Raw genomic sequence first — 18,745 nt, 5'->3', positions numbered from 1 at the left:
TCTCCTTTACTCACTATGAAAACTAACAAGAACTTTGTTCAATTTGTTAAGAAAGAATGAGGAAATTTATTCCTTCATTAAATATTTCCTAAGTACTTAATAAGTGTCAAGACTTGTTCCTTTTACATATTATCACTATCATGGTCTCCAACTGGTATCTAATTTGATATTTCACTTAGGACAAAAACCACAAGAATTCCTACTCAAATCTACTAAGACACATATAATCAGGTAATCACAGTCCTCATTTAACCAACTGAAGTCCAAGCAACTATCATTTTACAAATCTATTTCCTCTCTGAAAGCAGTTATAAAAGGCCAATTTATGATGCAGACAATTTTTAATACATGCTACTTTTTGTCTGCTTAGCCTCGTAAATTGTTTCATATTATAACTAACCCATTCTCTAACCTCAGATCTAACTAGGTGAATAAATTATGTGGGGTTTACTCAGCTTCCTAGAGCTTTTTGAAAAAGCGGTAAAGTCATGACTAAATTATGAGATTGAATGCTAAGTATCATCTATGTATATTGTGAAACATTTTCTTTTTATAGTATAGCAGATACATCTTCTAAAATAGCAGTAGGGAAAAAAATCACACAGAGCAATCTCAAACAGCTTTTTAAATGGTGACTGCATTGTCTCTTAGCAACTGCAACTATGTGCTAAAAAAAAAAAAAAAAAAAAAGATGGGGATGACTTTGCAGAAAGATAGACAAGGCTTTTGCTAACCTTGAAAGTTCTTTCCCTATGCCCACCCTCATCCCAAACACCAGACCAAATATTATTTCTTCCTTCTTGGAAAGCTAATGTGGCTCTGTAGGCCCTCCTGCATAAGAAATTCACCAACACAGGAGACACTATTAAAGAATACAGACCTACTTCCCTCAATAAGAAGAAAATGACTGTAGACCCATGAACTCAGGAGTATGATTTCCAGTGATAGTCACAGAAAATCAAATGACTTGGTCTAGATGAGAATGCAACCTACCTTATAAGTAGCAATCTACATAAAATAAACCAACCAGTTTGTCTTAAGAAACATGACACAATTGCATTTTAATAAAGAAAACAGAATTACTGATCAAATAATTTACAATTCAAAGGCAAGGTACTCTGTGTCATATGTGAAACACTCTTTAATTCAGGTAAAAGAGAACAATAAAAAATTCTTTAATAGTCTCCTTTCAGCCATACCCATCATATTCAATAATGAATTTTGAGCATACTGTCAATGCAAATGTAGTTTTTCAAGTGCTATCTAAAAGTAATTTAAGTGCTTCTGAAGAAAAACTGAACTGTCTTTCAATGCTAAATCTGAAAATAATTCTTAATATATTATTCATCCAATTGACTCAGTATGACAGTCTACCACTTACTATCAACAGCTAAATCTTTCTTTGTTAAGGTTCTCTTTCAATTTAGCTTTAGATTAATAATGGCAGTCCCTAACTTAAGCATACCTGATATAAACAGTGGCACACACTTCGGAGCTGAGGGGGAAATTCTGAGGAGGAGCTGATAATGGCATGAAAGAACTTTTCAGTCATCTGTAGGAGATTCCGCTGATTTTCCTCCAGGATCTCTGATGGTTCTAATCTACAGAGGCAAGGAAAGGTAAATACAAAACATTAATTTCTTCTACTTGAAACAAAATCACTTCTTAAAAGAGACTCTTTTAGATATGTCAAGTGCAATGTGTGTACTTTTGATCCTGATTGGAACAAACAACTTCTCCAAACCTTAGTTTTTTTTCTCATCACTAAGACAGGAGTAACACACACTTTCAGTGGTTTAAATTCTACCCAATGGCATTCAAATCCATAAAGCTCTGATCCCTAACTAGCTTAAATTAAGCTTTCAAAATACATTCTTTAGGGCTGGGAATGTGGCTCAGTGGTAGTGTGCTTGCTTAGCATACATGAAGCCCTGGGTTCGAGTCCAGTGGCGCTGAGGCTCAAGTGGTAAAGTACTAGCCTTCAACAAAAGAAGCTCAGGGACAGTGCCCAGGCCCTGAGTTCAAGTTCCATGACTGGCCAAAAATAAACAAAAACATTCTTTATAGGCCAGGAGTAGTGGTTCACATCTGTAATTCTAGCACTCAGGATGCTCAGGCAGGAGAGTCATGAATTTGAGGCCAGCCTGTATATAGAATGAGGCCCTGTCAAGGCCTGCTGTTTCTTCAGACAGAAAAAGATAAAATAGCAAAGCAGAGACAAATAAGATGAATATATCATAGCTGTTGTTTGTTGAGAAGCCAGAGAAAGAATATGGACTTGGAAGGTGAAGACACTACAAGAGTAATTAAAATCTCAGAGAGAACCTAAGAGTTTTGGAGTAAAAAGTTGAACAAATTCTTTACAAGATTCAGAGATTTCTAGAAACCTTGGCAATTCTTGTCTTTGTGGGAAGTTTTCCTGAGTTGGTTTGGCAGCAGGAACGCTGTGGTCTGGCTCAGTGCTCTGTTGATTCCCACAGGCTCATGAGAACTTGTCAGCTATTCTACTAATCCCAATCTATGAAGCTCTGTATTCAATTGTTTAAATGTTTATGTGTACAAGTCAGTTTAGATTTCAAGGAAATTGTGGGGTTTTTCTATTGTTCTCTATTTCATTCTTTTTAAAAAAATTCTTTGCCATCTGTATGTAGTATGTTTATGTTCATCTTCTCTTTTTCTTTTTTTGGTCGGTAGTGGGGCTTGAACTCTGGGCCTGGGCGCTTTCCCTGAACTCTTCAGCTCAAGGTGAGCGCTCTACCACTTGAAACACAGCACCACTTCCTGTTTTCTAGTTGTTTATTGGAGATAAAAGTCTCACGGAGTTTCCTGCCTGGGATGGCTTTGAACTGTGATCCTCAGATCTCAGGCTCCTGAGTAGCTAGGATTACAGGCATGAGCCACCAGCACCTGACTCATCTTTTCTAATTTTTAAAAATGAGTTGGGAGTTTAATTTTAGATATCTTTTCTAATATATGTACATATATATATATATTTAATGTAATAAATTCCTCTCCAAATACTGATTTCACTATAATCTATAAATTTGGGAAACATGTATATTCATTTTCATTCACTTATTTCTCTTTTTTTTTCCTTGAGCTTCAATTTGTGAAGTTTCTACTGATATATCTTCAAGTTTACTGATTCTTTCCTCCGTTGTGTCCAATGGGCATTCTTTCTATTAGACTGTTCTTAATTTATAGCATTATAAGGATTCCTATTTAGAGTTTTCTTCCCTCTGCTTATACAACCCACCTGTGTGTACATGTTGTCTTTTTTTTTCTTAGCAAATGAATCAGTTATTTTAAAATCTCAATATAATTCCAAAATCTCTGCCACATCCCAGTCTGGTCTGATACCCACTCAGTCCCTTCAGACTAAGATTTGCCACTTTGCCTGCATGCTCTGGTACTGTTGAAAGCCAGGACAATGTACTATTAATAGGAACTGAGGTAAACAGTTCTTTGGCATGAGGTTTTATTTTTAATCTGCCTATGAATTGTCTTTAATGTGTACTGTAGGTGAGGGATATGTGCCATTTCCTCTAGTGTCCTGGTTTTTGTTTCCCTTGTCACCTTTCAATTGTCCTGGAAACATGGGTCTTGTTGTTGTTGTTGTTGGGGCAGGGAGAAGGATGGGGTGGGTAGTGGGTTTAGAACTCAGAACCTCTTGATTGTTCTCTACTACTTGAGCTATGCCCTAAGCAATGTTTTTCTTTAGTTATATTTCAATAGTCTTACTTTTTTGTTTTTGTTTTTCCCAAGCCAGCCTTGAACCAGAATCTTATCTCTGCTTTCTGAATAGCTAAGACATTGGCCACCATATTTGATTTCCTTCAATAACTCCTTTTAAAAAAAGACTTTTTAATAGCATATGTTAGTTGTACAAGGGGAATTTCATTGTGATAATTTAATTAGTATATGCAATGTACTCAAAATTACCCTTTCTCTCCCTCTCCTTCATCCCCTATCCCCTCTTCATAAAAGTTTTAACAGGTTTCATGGACCTATTTTCATACATGCATATAAAGAGAGCACTTTGACCATAGTCACCCTCAATTACCCTCTCAATTAGCCCTCTGTACTCCTGCTGGTATAAGTCCTCCAGCAGAGCCTGCTTGACTTTCTTCTCATTCATTTTTTTTTTTTTTGGGTCCGGTCGTGGGGCCTGAACTCTAGGCCTGGGCGCTGTCCCTCAGCTCTTCAGCTCAAAGCTAGCGCTCTACCACTTGAGCCACAGTGCCACTTCCAGCTTTTTGTAGTGCTGAGGAATCGAACCCAGGGCCTCATGCATGCAAGGCAAGCACTCTACCACTGAGCCACCTTCCCAGCACCTTCTCATTCATTTTTTAGTGTATATTAATTGTATGAAGGGCATGTGCATGTATTATAATTTAGTCAGATGAACCCTTCTCCCTTTCCCAGTTCCCCTCACCTTTCAATGAGTTTATGCTTTCTCCATACACTGTCAACTTAAGAGTCTCTGTGTTGCAGCTCTCTAAGTTACAATTCAGTAAATATACTAGAGCCCTGTGGATGTAAGGATCAGGTATTGGAGAAAAAAATCATTCTATAATCTCATTATACCTCTGTTTTATTGAGTCAAAGTCTGAGTTGTAGCCTTCAGAAGAATTCCTTAGTTCCCCACCTCCATCTATTACCTGTCTATGTTCTGTGCTGGTACTGGGCTTGAACTTGGGGCCTGGGTGCTGTCCCTTAGCTTTTTTGCTCAAGGTTGCCATATCTTCACTTTAGCCTTTTGGTAGTCAAATGGAGATAAGAGTCTTGGACTTTTCTATCTGGGCTGGCTTTGAACCAAGATCCTCATATCTCAGCCTCCTGAGTAGTTAGGATAACAGGTATGAGCTACTAGCACCCAGCCCCTCTTCTACTTTGTGACACATGAAGACTACAGATGGGCAGAAGTGGTTAACTGCTCATCTTCCAAGTCAGATAAAGCTCTATATAAAGTAACTGTTTCTTGAGGAAATACATTTGTTCAGGATGAGAGAACTCTATAGGTATGTTTTTATAGGTATTCTGTAGGTATATATGTTATGTACGTATATCTACACACCTATATATACTCTATAGGGGTGTGCGCGTGGGTGTATACACCTATACCCACATTTACTCTCTTTAGGTGTGTGTGGGGGTAGGTAGGTAGGTATATACTCTATAGGTTTTATTGTGGGTTTTGAACTCACAGCTGTGGTGCTATCCCTGTGCTTTCTCCACTCAAGGCTAATGCTCTACCACTTGAGCCACAGCTCCACTTCTGGCTTTTTTTTCTTTTTTCTTTGGGGGAGGGGGGGTGGTTATTTGGAGATTAGAGTCTCCTAGACTTTCCTGTCCAGGCTGGTTTTGAACCATAATCCTTAGTCTCAGCCTCCATAGGTAGCTAGGTTTAGAGATGTGCACCATCAGCAACTGGCTATAGGCATATTTTTAAATGATTACTTCTCCCATTTCCCTGGTCAAGCCTCAAAAAAAGGCTTGCTTTCTTTTTTTGTGTTAATTTAATTGGAACTCAGGGCCTCCCACTTGCTACATGAGTTACAACTGAATCACACCTAATAGCCTCATAGACTGCTCTGCCATGATCCTAAGATCTTAGATCTCAAGAGAGTAGGTAGAAAGAATTACAGGCCTGAGCCACCAGCACCCAGGTTTGGCAGGGGCTGGGGCAGAGTAGGAGGTGCGTGTGTTTTAAGGTGCTCGGGATAGAACCAAGAGCCTCACACATGCTAGGCAAGCACATCAGCCCTTACCTGCTATCTTGGTATTGAACTACAGCAGAGATTATGGAAACTAGACAATCTCTAATCCCCCATAAAATCTCACAGGGAAGCCCACGTGAAAACAAATAATATGTATTAGAATGTTAGCCTGGTTAATAGTCCCTGAGTGCAAACCCAATACTACTTTACAAAGGAAGAAGATCTGAGTGTGATGGTATATTACTGTAATTCCTGACTGAGGCAGAAAGGTGGAAAGTTTCAGGCAAACCTGGACTGCTAGAGACACTATCTTAAGAGGTTAAAAAAAAAAAATCAAGAGGAGAAATTCTGAGGACCTTGACTCTGCGGTGGTAGTGAAAAGGGGGCAGTTTTACATGAGATGAAGACTAACCTGGTAGGATCTACTTCAAAGCTAACATGTTGCCAATCGGAGGATGTGATAACAATTCTTAATAAAGGATCCAGGAGTTTTTGCAGATAAGTAGCACCATATACCTAAAGAAATGTACAATTAGGAATTTACTATGCCAGTTCCACATATGTTGTATTTTTTAAAAAGTTACTTGCATGTACATTACATACACTGGTTACTGACTGACAAATCTTAGCACACACACAAAATCAATGACACAAACCTTAAAACAAAATGTCATTATTTTACTGGCCAAGCTGTTGCCTCGGAAAAGAGTCTGCATAGAATCTGCCAATTCTACTTCCTTAGAAAACATATTCCAGAGAAGTTGGTAGAGTAAATGTCGAGAGTCAAACAGAGTAACTAGAACTCGAGCTAGTTCATCCTGAAAACAAAACAAAATGTTGTTAGTGTGAACAATTTTACTGTTTTATTTCTGTTTTCTGTGTGTGGAAGTGCAGGGGGGTTTGTATTAGGGCTGATTAATTGGAGATAGAACCTCTGATTTTTCTATTTGGACTGGCTTTTAACTTCAATCCTCAGATCTCAGCCTCCTGAGTAGCTGGAATTACAGGTGTGAGCCACTGGCTCTTGTTTTCTTAATCAGGAATTTAAAGATTGATAAAAACCAAATCTTAAGTTCACAGCCACCTGCTAAAACAAGGTAAATGATGACTGTTTCCCCTAGGACTTACCTGAATACATTCTTTTATAATAGGTGACTCTTTATATACATTTACAATAGTTGTTAATTCTAAGGATAAAGATTAAGAGGCAAGAGAGCCTAGGCTTTACAAGAGATAACACTCCAGGATTCAACTTGAATATCACAGAATGAAAGTATACATACAAAGTGTAATATTAAAATGGTGAGTTTGATTTGCAGAGGCAATGAACTGATAATTTTCTTAAGCAAATCACTGAGCAGAAATAAGCCTAGTGATAAGAAATACATTCTTCTCATACTGTCAGGAGAACTTAGTACAGAACACAGACTAGGCATGAAAAACATAAATTGAAAAACTACAATTTTTTAAAAATCAGGAAGAAAAGTACTTGGCCTTAGCATTCAAAACCCAGAGATCAAACAAATGTACAAAGTTGGAAGGGTAGGCATGAAGGCCGAAATTTCCATCTATTACTTACAAGATAAACATTACATATATTTATGTTTTTGGTACACTCTTCTAGTAAACTACTGTTTTGTCTTAAGCTAGGAGATCTAGAGAGAACAGAGATAATCATAAGAAGATGTCTCGCCAGGCTCAGGTAGTTCACGCCTGTAATCCTAGCTACTCAGGAGGCTGAGATCTGAGGATCATGGTTCAAAGCCAGCCCGAGCAGGAAAGTCCATGTGACTCTTATCTCCAATAAACCACCAGAAAACCAGAGGCGGTGCTGTTGCTAAAGTGGTAGAGTGCTTGCCTTGAGCTGAAGCGCTGCAGGACAGCACCCATGCCCAGAGTTCAAGCCCCACAACTGACCATAAAAAAAAAAAAAAGATGTCCCAACTCTAAAGCTGAAATAATAACCAGGATTGTGTCCATAGCAATTAAGTTGGACTGCTGGCCAACTCTCAGGTTTACAATAACCTGATATTTGAATAAAGGAAAAAGTTTAAGAATCCTAATTACAAATAATTTAGAAGTCAGAGAACTATAAGGATCCAATATTCTAATCTGTTCCTTATAGTTACATAACTAATATTTTACAACTCTACTCTCCATTATGAAATTCAGTAAAATTATAATAATATAGTTATAAAATAGAAGCCATTGGGTGAGGGGAACAGCTCAATAGTGGTAGGCTTGCCTTGAAGGCAAAAAAAACTATGGATTCAATCATGAAACCAGAAAAAAAGGGACGGAGGGCAGGCATTTTTAGATTATGCTACATGTCCTTCTACTATAATCCACCCCCCCTCCAAATCCTGAAAACCTTAAACAACTGAATTTAAAAATATTTACAAAGCACAATTCAAAATTTAAATGCTATTTTATAATCCATTTTTCTTTAAACACAGCTGTAACAGACATGGCCTAATATAACATTGTTCTCAAAATAGTCATTTAAATGAATGGAGATTCAACTCTGGCAGAGTTAAATCTACCTAGCATGCATCAATCCTTGAGTTCAACCCCTAACACCAAAATTAAAAAGTCATTAAAGTAAGGCATAATTGCACATTACTGTAATCCTAGCACTAGGGAGGCAGAAGCAGGACTCTTAAGTATGATGCCAACCAGGGTGACCTTGTTTCAAAAATAATTATTCATTCATTCATTCATTCATTCATTTAGGGCCAGTACTCTGGGCCTGTGTGCTGTCCTTCAGCTCTTCAGCTCTTCAGACTCTACCACTTGAGTCACAGAGCCACTTCCAGCTTTTTCTGCTTATGTAGTACTGAGGAATGGAACCCAGGGCCTCATGCATGCAAGGCAAGCACTCTACCATTGAGCCACCTTCCCAGCCCAAAATTAATGATTTTTTTTTAAGTCATATAATATAAGCCAGGCACCAGGGGCTCACGTCTGTAAATCTAGCTACTCAGGAAGCTAAGTTCTGAGAATCAGGGTTTGTAGCCAGAAGGGGCAGGAAAATCTATGAGATTCTTATCTCCAATTAAGTACTAAAGAGTGGGAAATGGAGCTATGGCTCAAGTGGTAAAGTACTAGCCTGAAACAAAAAAAAGAAGAACACTGAAGAACAGTGCCTAGAAGTAGCACACACACACAAAAAGTCATTTAATACATAACACAAAAATTATTCAGTATAATAAAAAAGCTAGAGCTTCTGAGACTTAATTTGGGTTTTGTTGTTGTTTTGCGTTTTTGGTGGTGCTGGGAATCAAATCCTGGGCAAGTACATGCCACTGAGCTACATCCCCATCCCTTGACTCTTTATTGAGAAAACTACTGAATAATTTTAGCGTTAATTAGATGTAGATGTTAAGAAAATAATTCAGAATAGTATCTTTTTCTAAGACATATGAAGATTTGAGAACTTATTTTAGACTTCAAGAAGATTTCACTATTTCAGGACATTGCTAATCAAGGGCTATATGTTTTCAGATATGTAAGTTCTAGAAAATTTTGGCGCAATATTGCTTTCATTAAAACTAGTGTTGTATTAGTAGAATAGAGATCATGTTAAATGTTCTTACTAAAATCAAATTTAATCAAAATAATCAAAACAAGTATTTAGACAGCAGTAGCAGTGCTCTAAGACAAATAAATATAACATACTTGAGAAACACAAAGTTTAGTAAACAACAAGTAAAATGTCATTAGATAAAGAGATGAGTCTGGGCATAGCCTTGTAGGCCAGGACAGATTTTGAATTTTATTTTAATGTAAAATAAGGTCCTATAGCTTTTAAGGAAACAACCCAACAGGCTAGAAGTTAGTATTATGGTTAGTATTATGAAGTCATTTCTTGTAAGATAAGTTAAATAGCTTTTTAGCACAGAAAGGAACAGAAAATTTCAGAAATACTATTAAGAATGATGTAGAGTTTCAGGATATTCTTTTCATTAAATTAAGAGAATGGCAGGGCCCCAGTGGCTCACGCCTGTAATCCTAGCTACTCAGGAGGCTGAGATCTAAGGATCACGGTTCAAAGCCCAGGCAGTTAAGTCCATGAGACTCTTATCTCCAATAAACCACTTGAAAACCAGAAGTGGCGCTGTGGCTCAAGTGGTAGAACGCTCACCTTAAGCTGAAGAGCGCAGGGACAGCGCCCAAACCCAGAGTTCAAGCCCCACCACCAACCAAAAAAAAAGAGAATGATCAAATAGTAAGAAATATCTTCAGTATTTCAAATAAGTAGTTTCGCAATTCAAATGCAAACAGAATGCTTAAAGTAAAATTATTTTAACTTGCATAAATCATTGTTAATAAACAGCCAACTGAAGGTAACAGAAATAAATTGTAGATTCAGTTCTAGCATTACTAACAATGAACTAAAGTTTAATCTAATTACCTTAGCTAATATGCAAATTAGTATTTTTATATTTTCTTTTGTATTTAAATGAAATTTTTCAGTGAGGTGGAATAAGATGCAACATTATTAAGAGCTAGAGGAGTCAATTATTTCCTCACAGCTAAAACTGATTAGCAGACTATATGAAGTTTCTACTATCTTTAAACTTTATCAATTCATTGAAATGTGTCTTAACCATTTGCTATGTACCAGGCACTCTTCCCTATTTTCACAATAAACTTACCCACTGAGAATAAGGGACCACATTGGCCAGAGCCATAGCTATAGGGAGCTCTCCCTGATCTCCCATCATGGTGACCAATTCCACAAGTCTCTCAAATCGATCTGCCAAGACTGTTTCTGCAAGGGTGTCAAATTCTGTTCCTTGTTGAAGGATTTTTGTGAGAACTTCCATAAATGTAGCTCTTGTCTGGAGATCCTTGTGATAACCTAAACCTGATATGAAAAGATAGGTGAAAATTTACTAAAATGGCCTTGCTGAAGTAGTTACTACTTCTATATATGTTGTTCTTTTTTTGTTTGACTGATTTTGGTGCAGGAATTAGGGTTTAACTCAGAGCCTCAGCTCTCAGCTTTTTCACTCAAGGTTAATGTTCTAACCCTGGAGACACAACTCTACTTCTGGCTTTGACTAGCTAACTGGAGATAGAGTCTCACAGACTTTTCTGACAGGGCTGGCTTCAAGCCTCAATCCTTAGATTACAAACTCCTGAGTATGTAGGATTACAGATATAAGCCACCAATGCCCAGCTCTACTACACTTATCTTAGGGCACACCTCTTTAGACTTTACATTTCAATGTGAAACTTTCATTTGATCTTACCTATGGAGTGCATGAGTCCACTGTCCACATTAGCATTGAGTAAATTTGACATTGCAAGGACTGTACAGTGCCTCAGGGATGCCAGCCTCCGAGACATGCCACGTTTCCTGCCACCTGTTTGTGCATTTTCATCTTCAACTTCACTACAGTCATTCAAAAGGTTCATAAATAACGTGAAGTACCTGAGAAATACAAAGGCTGACCCTTACACACTGAAGGTCATGTCAATCAGAAAGCTAATAGGATATTCTGGAATAATCACATAAGCATTGCATAAGTGACTATGGGTATTTCCTTATCTCTAGTCTTGGGATAATCAGCCAGGGTAGCTCATTATGAAGCTGCCCTAATGAATATTTAATCTTGGCAAAACACACTATCATCTCACCAATACAAAACAGATGCACTGTTTCCTGGTTAATATGTCATTTCTAAGATTTAATATGTAAGAAGAGTGATCAAAATAGCTTAGAGAATGCTATTTTAAAGGACTTACAAGTGAAATTTCATTGTTCACATTATTTTCCTTAAAAACTACAGCACACTTGTTTTCCTATCCCAGGCCTGCCATCTTTGAGTACAGCTTCCTAAGAAGGGTATAATTTTGAAGATAATAGCCAATTGCCATAATTCTAAAGCAATTAGGCCCATTTTTTAAACATAATCATTTGTCACTTTGATTACACTTGCTTTGTGGAAGGGGTGAAAGGGACTTTTTTTGCTTTTTGCTTTTTAGTTTTAGTAGCTGAAATTTACTTAAGAAATAACTGTGATTTGGCTTCCATTAATTCCACACCATCTCCTTCCTCAGGCTGTAGCGGAAGACCAGCGAGGAGTGAAACCACTGCTTCCATGCTTGCTTGGTCCAAATCTCTGAACAATAACAACAAAGAAACTCAAATCTTTCAGGTTCTTTCATTCCATCTTCCCCTCAAATAAATCTCTTACTAACAGACAAACTTTAGAAATTAACTACTTCATTAAACAAACGATTAACACAATCTAAGTATTCTGAGTAAATATGCAGAGTTCAGAACAAAAAACATATCTCAAATTGTTTTTTTTTTTTTTTGCCAGTACTGGGGCTTGAACTCAGGGCCTAAGCACTATCCCTGAGCTTCTTTTGCTCAAGGCTAGTACTCTACTACTTAAGCCACAGCACCACTTCTGGCTTTTTCTGTTTATATGGCACTGAGGAATCAAACCCAGGGCTTCATGCATGCTAGACAAGCACTCCACCACAAGCCACCTTCCCAGCCCACACATTTCAAATTGGAGAGAATATGATAATAACTATCCGCAAATTAATCTTGGCATAATGATGACCTTTAATCAGGAAGTATAGTGATGGAGATGTAAGCTCAGTGAAAAGAGGGCCTATTTATTAGCCTTTATGAGCCTTGAGTTCAATCTACAGCACCACAATAAACTAAGTAATTAAATAAATAAGCAACCAATCAAAAGTATGTGCTGTCAAACTAGGCCAGACCAAAAAAAAAAGCAAATGCTTTATTATATAATTCACAGTACTTAATCATTTTCTAGTATTGACATATTAAGACTTACTCGTAGAAAAGGCTCAACACCTTTTATCTATCTAAAGTAATTTCTTTTTTTTTTTTTTTGGGTCCAGTCATGGGGTCTGAACTCTGGGCCTTAGCGCTATCCTTCAGCTCTTCAGCTCAAGGTTAGCACTCTACCACTTGAGCCACAGCACCACTTCCGGCTTTTTTCCTTTTTGCTTTTGTGGTGCTAAGAAATCGAACCCAGGGTCTCAGGCAAGCGCTCTACCACTGAGCCAACTTCCCAGCCCTAAAGTAATTTCTAAGTAAATACTTTAGGCCTTATATATCATCTTTCCAAGCAACTGTCAACAACTCTTCTTCCTAAGTTTTAAGACTTTCAGGTATTTTTTAAAGGTAATAATAAAGATTAATACATCTGTATATTTCAAATGCAAAAGCTTGGCACAAAAAATAGCTTAAATATAGCATATGTGTAATAGCTATAATAAAGACTTTAAAGCCTTAGACTAAAGCCAGCTAATACTTAAAAGTTATTATCTTTATTTTTTACCTTGTAAGACATTTCACATCATCATCTGCTGCCTGGTTTGAGGTTCCCATAACCCAATCTGTCAAATATTCTACCATCTTATTCCTAAAGGATAGTGAAAACAAAGAAAATAGCACACACATTAAGAAAAAAAAAATCACATACATCCCTTTACACATGGGCATTCCTTTACACATGGGCTAGGAACAAGTCAGGGAAACTGGGAAAAAGCAAAGGAAGGTGTGACACTGTCCAAGAAGCACTGTATTCATTACCTGACTTGTGGAATTGTAACCCCTTTGTACAACTCCTTAACAATAATAATTTTTAAAAAATTTAAGCTGGGTACCAGTGACTCATGCTTATAATCTAGCTATTCTAGATTATTGTGGTTCAGAGACAGCCTGTGCAAAAGGTAGTGAAACCCCACATCTCAAAAAAATGCAGGAAAGCTGGGTGCTGGTGGCTCACACCTGTAATCCTAGCTACTCAGGAGGCTGAGATCTGAGGATCTCGGTTCAAAGCCAGCCCGGGCAGGAAAGTCCGTGAGACTCTTATCTCCAATAAACCACTAGAAAACCGGAAGTGGTGCTGTGGCTCAAGCGGTAGAGCACTCGCCTTGAGCTGAAGAGCGCAGGGACAGTGCCCAAGCCCAGAGTTCAAGCCCCACAACCGACAAAAAAAAAAAAAAAAAAAAAAAAAAATGCAGGAGCTGGTAATCAAGCCCATCATCCCAGCTACATCAGGAAGCATAAAATGGGAAGACGGTGGGCCTGGGTAAAATGAATAGAGACCCTAACTCAAAAATAACCAGAGCAATGGAAGTATGGCTCAAGTGGTAAAGAAACTACCTAGCAAGCATAAAATCCTGAGTTCAAATCTCATATTGCCCCCCAAAACTAAATTTATGTATGTACGTATGTATATATGTATGTACATCCATAGGATCTATTCATGTACCCTGGGCTGTTGCTCAGGCTGACCTAAAACCCTTGATCCTCCGACAAATGTGGTGGAGGATGTACTACCACACCCATCAAGATTTGTGTGTGTGTATGCTGGTCCTAGGGCTTGAACTCAGGACCTGGGTGCAGTCCTTGAGCTTTTTTTTATTTCTTCTCGGCTAGCATTCTACCACTTCAGCTACAGCTCCACTTCCAGATTTTTGGTAGTTTTTATTAGATACAGGGGAGTCTCACAAGCTTTTCTGCCTGGGCTGGCTCTGAACTGCAATCCTGGGATCTCATCTTCCTGACTAGCCAGGATTACAGGCTTAAGGCACTGACACCAGGCCCCATCAATTTTGTTTTTTTTTTTGGTCGGGTCGTGGGGCCTGAACTCTGGGTCTGGACACTATCCCTCAGCTCTTCAGCTCAAGGCTAGCAATCTACCTCTTGAGCCACAGCGCCACTTCTGGCTTTTTTCTTTTTGCTTATGTGGTGCTAAGGAATCAAATCCAGGGCCTCAGGCATGCAAGACAAGCGCTCTACCACTGAGCCACCTTCCCAGCCCGGCCCCATCAAATTTTAATTGTTGTTGCTATCTCTGAGTTTTTTCCGCTCAAGGCTAGGTCTCTACCACTTTGAGCCACAGCACCACTTCCAGTTTTGGTAGTTAATTGGAGATAAGAGTCTCATGGATTTTTTTGCCTGGGCTAGCTTCAAACCACAATCCTCAGATCTCTGTCTCCTGATTAGCTAAGATTACAGGCATGAGCCACCAGTGCCCCTAACTCTGACAAGATTTTTTTTTTTTTTTTGGGGGGGGGGGTCCAGTCATGAGCCTGAACTCTGGGCCTGGGCACTGTCCCTCAGCTCTTTAGCTCAAGGCTAGCGCTCTACCACTTGAGCCACAGCACTACTTCCGACTTTTTTTTCTGCTTATGTGGTGCTGAGGAATCGAACCCAGGGCCTCATGCATTCAAGGCAAGCGCTCTACCATTGAGCCACCTTCCCAGCCCCCTGTCAAGATTTTTTAATAGTGCAAATTGCTAGCCAAATAACCCAGGTGTCATGACAACTTTATAAAAGGGATATTGCTGTAAAAGGGCATAAACAAGTACAGCTTAAAAACTGTTCCTCCACATTAGCACTTTGCTGTGGTATCAATTTGCAAACAGAATCAGATTCTTACTGCTAGTATGGCACAATTTTAGAAAAAAAGTAGGGTTTCCATGAGTGCAAACTTTTGGGAAATTTGAGAAGATATTCAGAAAAAAAAACAAAACAAACCCAAGATGTAAAATGCTCCTTCTCTGCTTAATAACTGCACACCTACTATTTTTCTGTATTCCATTTAACATAATATTGACAAGGACCTAGTTTGTTCTTTTAGAACTCACCTAAATTTCATTTCTTGACAGAATGAGAGATCATCCCTCCTTGCCATCATTACTTCAACTAACTGACAGAGTTTGGTTTTTATCTGAATTGCATGGACCATGTTCCCAAGAACACGAACATATCTATTTAAGCATAAAAACAAACAAAAGACATTATCAGATATATAAAAAACATGATCAGATATAGACAAAAAAGACATATTCTAAATTCTTTAATCTCTAACTAAAATGACAATGTAACTTTAGACATAAGAGTCAAATCTTATTTAAATAAGACTACATACAACTTATGGTTATCTGATTATTACATCCTATTTTGGATGCAGTAAAGAAAAGGATACCAAATTCATCAATAATTACCACTATCAATACCTAGGAGGTTTTTCTTACCTCTTAAAATGTTTCCAGTCCATTCCAGTAACAGAATGCTTACCTGACCAGATTTAACATCATTGTTTCAATGCTAGCTTGTCCCAAATGTTCAGAGCTGCCTTCAGTATGATTATCTAGTAAGTTCTTCATTATAGCTATGGTTTGCTCTACAAATTGAGTATTGGTGTCAGTCAATAAAACCTACAAAAGAACAAAATATATTAGTGATCTTCCATCAACACTCAGAATTCAGGAGGTAGAGAGATGAAACTAACTGGCCTAAATACTATACAGAAATACATGCACATGCATGCCCTTCCCCCACATACACACACTGGCATATTCTCAGATATAAACAGGCACTCTTATTCATACCAAGACATTCATAACACCAGGTACACTCACATGTCAGAGTTACTAAAAAACAAGCTGATCCATACATTAAATGACTCTTCTTTATGTATTTTTTTTACTATTTTTTAAAATGATAGGGAAATATTCATGCCAGTAACTAATTTAAATAACCTGAAAGAAAAAGGCTTCATTAATTCAAACATGCTATCCTTTTCATAAGAAGGGGAAAAAATAAAGCTGAGAACACATTACCTGTCCTTGGGAATCAAAAAATTTGCTGATGGTATTCTTCAGTTTGTTAAACAGCATTGGATAGAGAGCAGGACTCAATTCTAGACCCACCAGATCCTTAACATTGGTCCGTATTTGAAGTCCCACCTTCTCATGGTTACACACCATTAAGGATAACAGACGGTCCATAAATTTGCTGACAGGTGTATCTGTGTTTCCATCTGAGGACATCACTGAAATCATGGACCCTTTACGTTCACTGACGGGGCCCATGGGTGGGCTATAGGTTGCCAGCCCAGAATTACTTCTCTGCTGTAGGCATACTCCCCCAAGGGCACAAAGGAAGCCAGTCATGTTGATCCATTCCTGTAGGGAATCTGTATCAGACAAATCTATGGATCCTCCTCCACTCACATGAGACATCCGTCTCTTAACAATGGTCTTGTGAAGGCTTTCAGTAGCCTAAACACAAAATTTTTGTAGGAAGCATGAATTCAAGATAAGTTGAACAAAACCTGACAAATTACTCTTGATCATTTATTCTAGTACAAAAGTACATTGCTTTTATACATTTTCAAAAGAAAAATTTCTAATTACTATATACATTTTAAGGAATCCTTAACATATTTTGTCACAGCTAGATTAATAAAAATCAACTCAGAATATCAAGTCTTTATAAACACTTTGATTTACATAGATGAACCTTGAAAACATTATTTTATGTGAGAAATAAACCACAGTAATTTAAAATTCCATTTATAGGAAATGGCTAGAATAGGAAAGAGAGACAGAATGTAAAATTAGTGTTCTCCTAAGGCTAGAGGATTGGGTCACAGAGATAGGAAAATGAGGGTAGGGAGGAGACAGCAGAAATAACTAAAAGGCATGAGGGTTTGAGGTTTTCTCCAAGATGATAAAATTGGCTATTCTAAAACAGACTGCATGATAATTACATATTCCTTGAATACATTAAAAAGTCATGCAATTAGACACTTCAAGTGAAAGAATTGTATGGCATGCACATTTTATATTACATAGTTACTCATCCCCAAAACCTTTCATTCTGAAGTTATATATTCTCTTTGAATAACATTAGGTACATAATTTTACTTTACTTTATAAAAACCACAATGTGGGGCTGGGAAGGTGGCTCTGTGGTAGAGCGCTTGCCTTGCATGCATGAGGCCCTGGGTTCGAAAACTCAGCACCACATAAGCAAAAAGAAAAAACCCGGAAGTGGCGCTGTGGCTCAAGTGGTAGAGCGCTAGCCTCGAGCTGAAGAGCTGAGGGACAGCGCCCAGGCCCAGAGTTCAGGCCCCTCGACCAGACCCCAAAAAAAAAAAAAAAGAAAAAGAAAAAAACCACAATGTTAGCTGGGCACCAGTGGCTCATGCCTGTAATCCTAGCAGCTCAAGAGGCTGAGAGCTAAGATTGCAGTTCAAAGCCAGCCTAGGCAAGAAAGTCTATAAGACTCTTATCTCCAATTAACCTCCAGAAAACCAGAAGTGGCACTGTGCCTCAAGTGATAGAGTACACGCCTTGAGCTGAAGAGCTCAGGGACAGGGCCCAGGCTCAAAGTTCAAAACAAAACAAAAACAAAGCAAAACAGAAAAAAAAAAAAAAAACTCACATGTTTTTCTTGTTCTAATTAACCATGACAGAAAGAAAGCAATGGGACCAGGCACTGGTGGCTCATGCCTGTAATCCTAGCTACTCAGGAAGTCAAGATCTAAGGATTGTGGTTGGAAGCCAGCCCAGGCAGGAAAGACAATGGGACTGTTATCTTCAATAAACTACTCAGAAAATCTGGAAGTGGCACTATGGCTCAAGAAGTATAGTGCTGGCATTGAGCACAAAGTAGCCCAGGGATAGTACCCAAGCTCCAAGATGAAAGAAAGAAGAGAAAGAGAGAGAGAGAGAGAGAAAGCAAGCAAGCAAGCAAGGGGAAACAACCAGCTTCTTTTAAACACCTAATATAAGTATACAATGTATGCATAGAAATTAAAAATATAAAAATACCAATGAGGTAATAAATGATAATTGTTAATAGCTGATGAACTATATGATAATGGTTGAACAAAATGTTTAAACTTTTAAATTTCATTTAATATATGAGGGCTTCAATCTCCTGCCTACTAGATCTTAATCAGAATATCTAACAAAATAGCAAAGCGAATTGTTTCATCTTTATTTTTCTCTACTTTTGTCACTTTTCTAAAAATTCTGTAAAATATCTTGGTGAAGAGAAAAAAAGCATGAAAGAGGACAAAGGAGTAGGGCACAGTAGTGGCACATGCCTATGATCCAGTTACTCAGGAGACACCGGTAGGAGGATCATAATCTAAGACCAGCACACCTCAATAAATCCTATCTGAAATATAGCTAAAGTAAAAATGGCTGTAGGCATGTCTCAA

The 18,745-nt window shown here is 38.1% G+C and overlaps 1 protein-coding gene across 6 annotated transcripts in view; it reads right to left on the bottom strand.

Moving 5' to 3' along the window:
- Nf1 (neurofibromin 1) overlaps positions 1-18,745 on the bottom strand; it is a 243,895-nt gene that overhangs the window by 116,394 nt on the left and 108,756 nt on the right. For 5 of the 6 annotated variants that reach the window (XM_042691650.1, XM_042691659.1, XM_042691675.1 and 2 more), the window contains exons 21-30: positions 16,353-16,793; positions 15,808-15,947; positions 15,375-15,497; positions 13,055-13,138; positions 11,735-11,851; positions 10,979-11,160; positions 10,379-10,590; positions 6,377-6,538; positions 6,133-6,236; positions 1,466-1,601 (exon numbers count right to left, since the gene is read on the bottom strand). In XM_042691650.1, the coding sequence (XP_042547584.1) occupies positions 1,466-1,601; positions 6,133-6,236; positions 6,377-6,538; positions 10,379-10,590; positions 10,979-11,160; positions 11,735-11,851; positions 13,055-13,138; positions 15,375-15,497; positions 15,808-15,947; positions 16,353-16,793 (1,701 nt within the window). The remainder of the gene's footprint in view (positions 1-1,465; positions 1,602-6,132; positions 6,237-6,376; positions 6,539-10,378; positions 10,591-10,978; positions 11,161-11,734; positions 11,852-13,054; positions 13,139-15,374; positions 15,498-15,807; positions 15,948-16,352; positions 16,794-18,745) is intronic. The other variant, XM_042691691.1, reaches the window with a different exon arrangement.

The sequence above is a fragment of the Dipodomys spectabilis genome, unplaced genomic scaffold, assembly GCF_019054845.1.
Source record: "Dipodomys spectabilis isolate Male_0828 unplaced genomic scaffold, ASM1905484v1 ptg000004l, whole genome shotgun sequence".
In the NCBI taxonomy this organism is placed as follows: domain Eukaryota; kingdom Metazoa; phylum Chordata; class Mammalia; order Rodentia; family Heteromyidae; genus Dipodomys; species Dipodomys spectabilis.
This window is presented reverse-complemented; position numbering and strand designations above follow the sequence as displayed.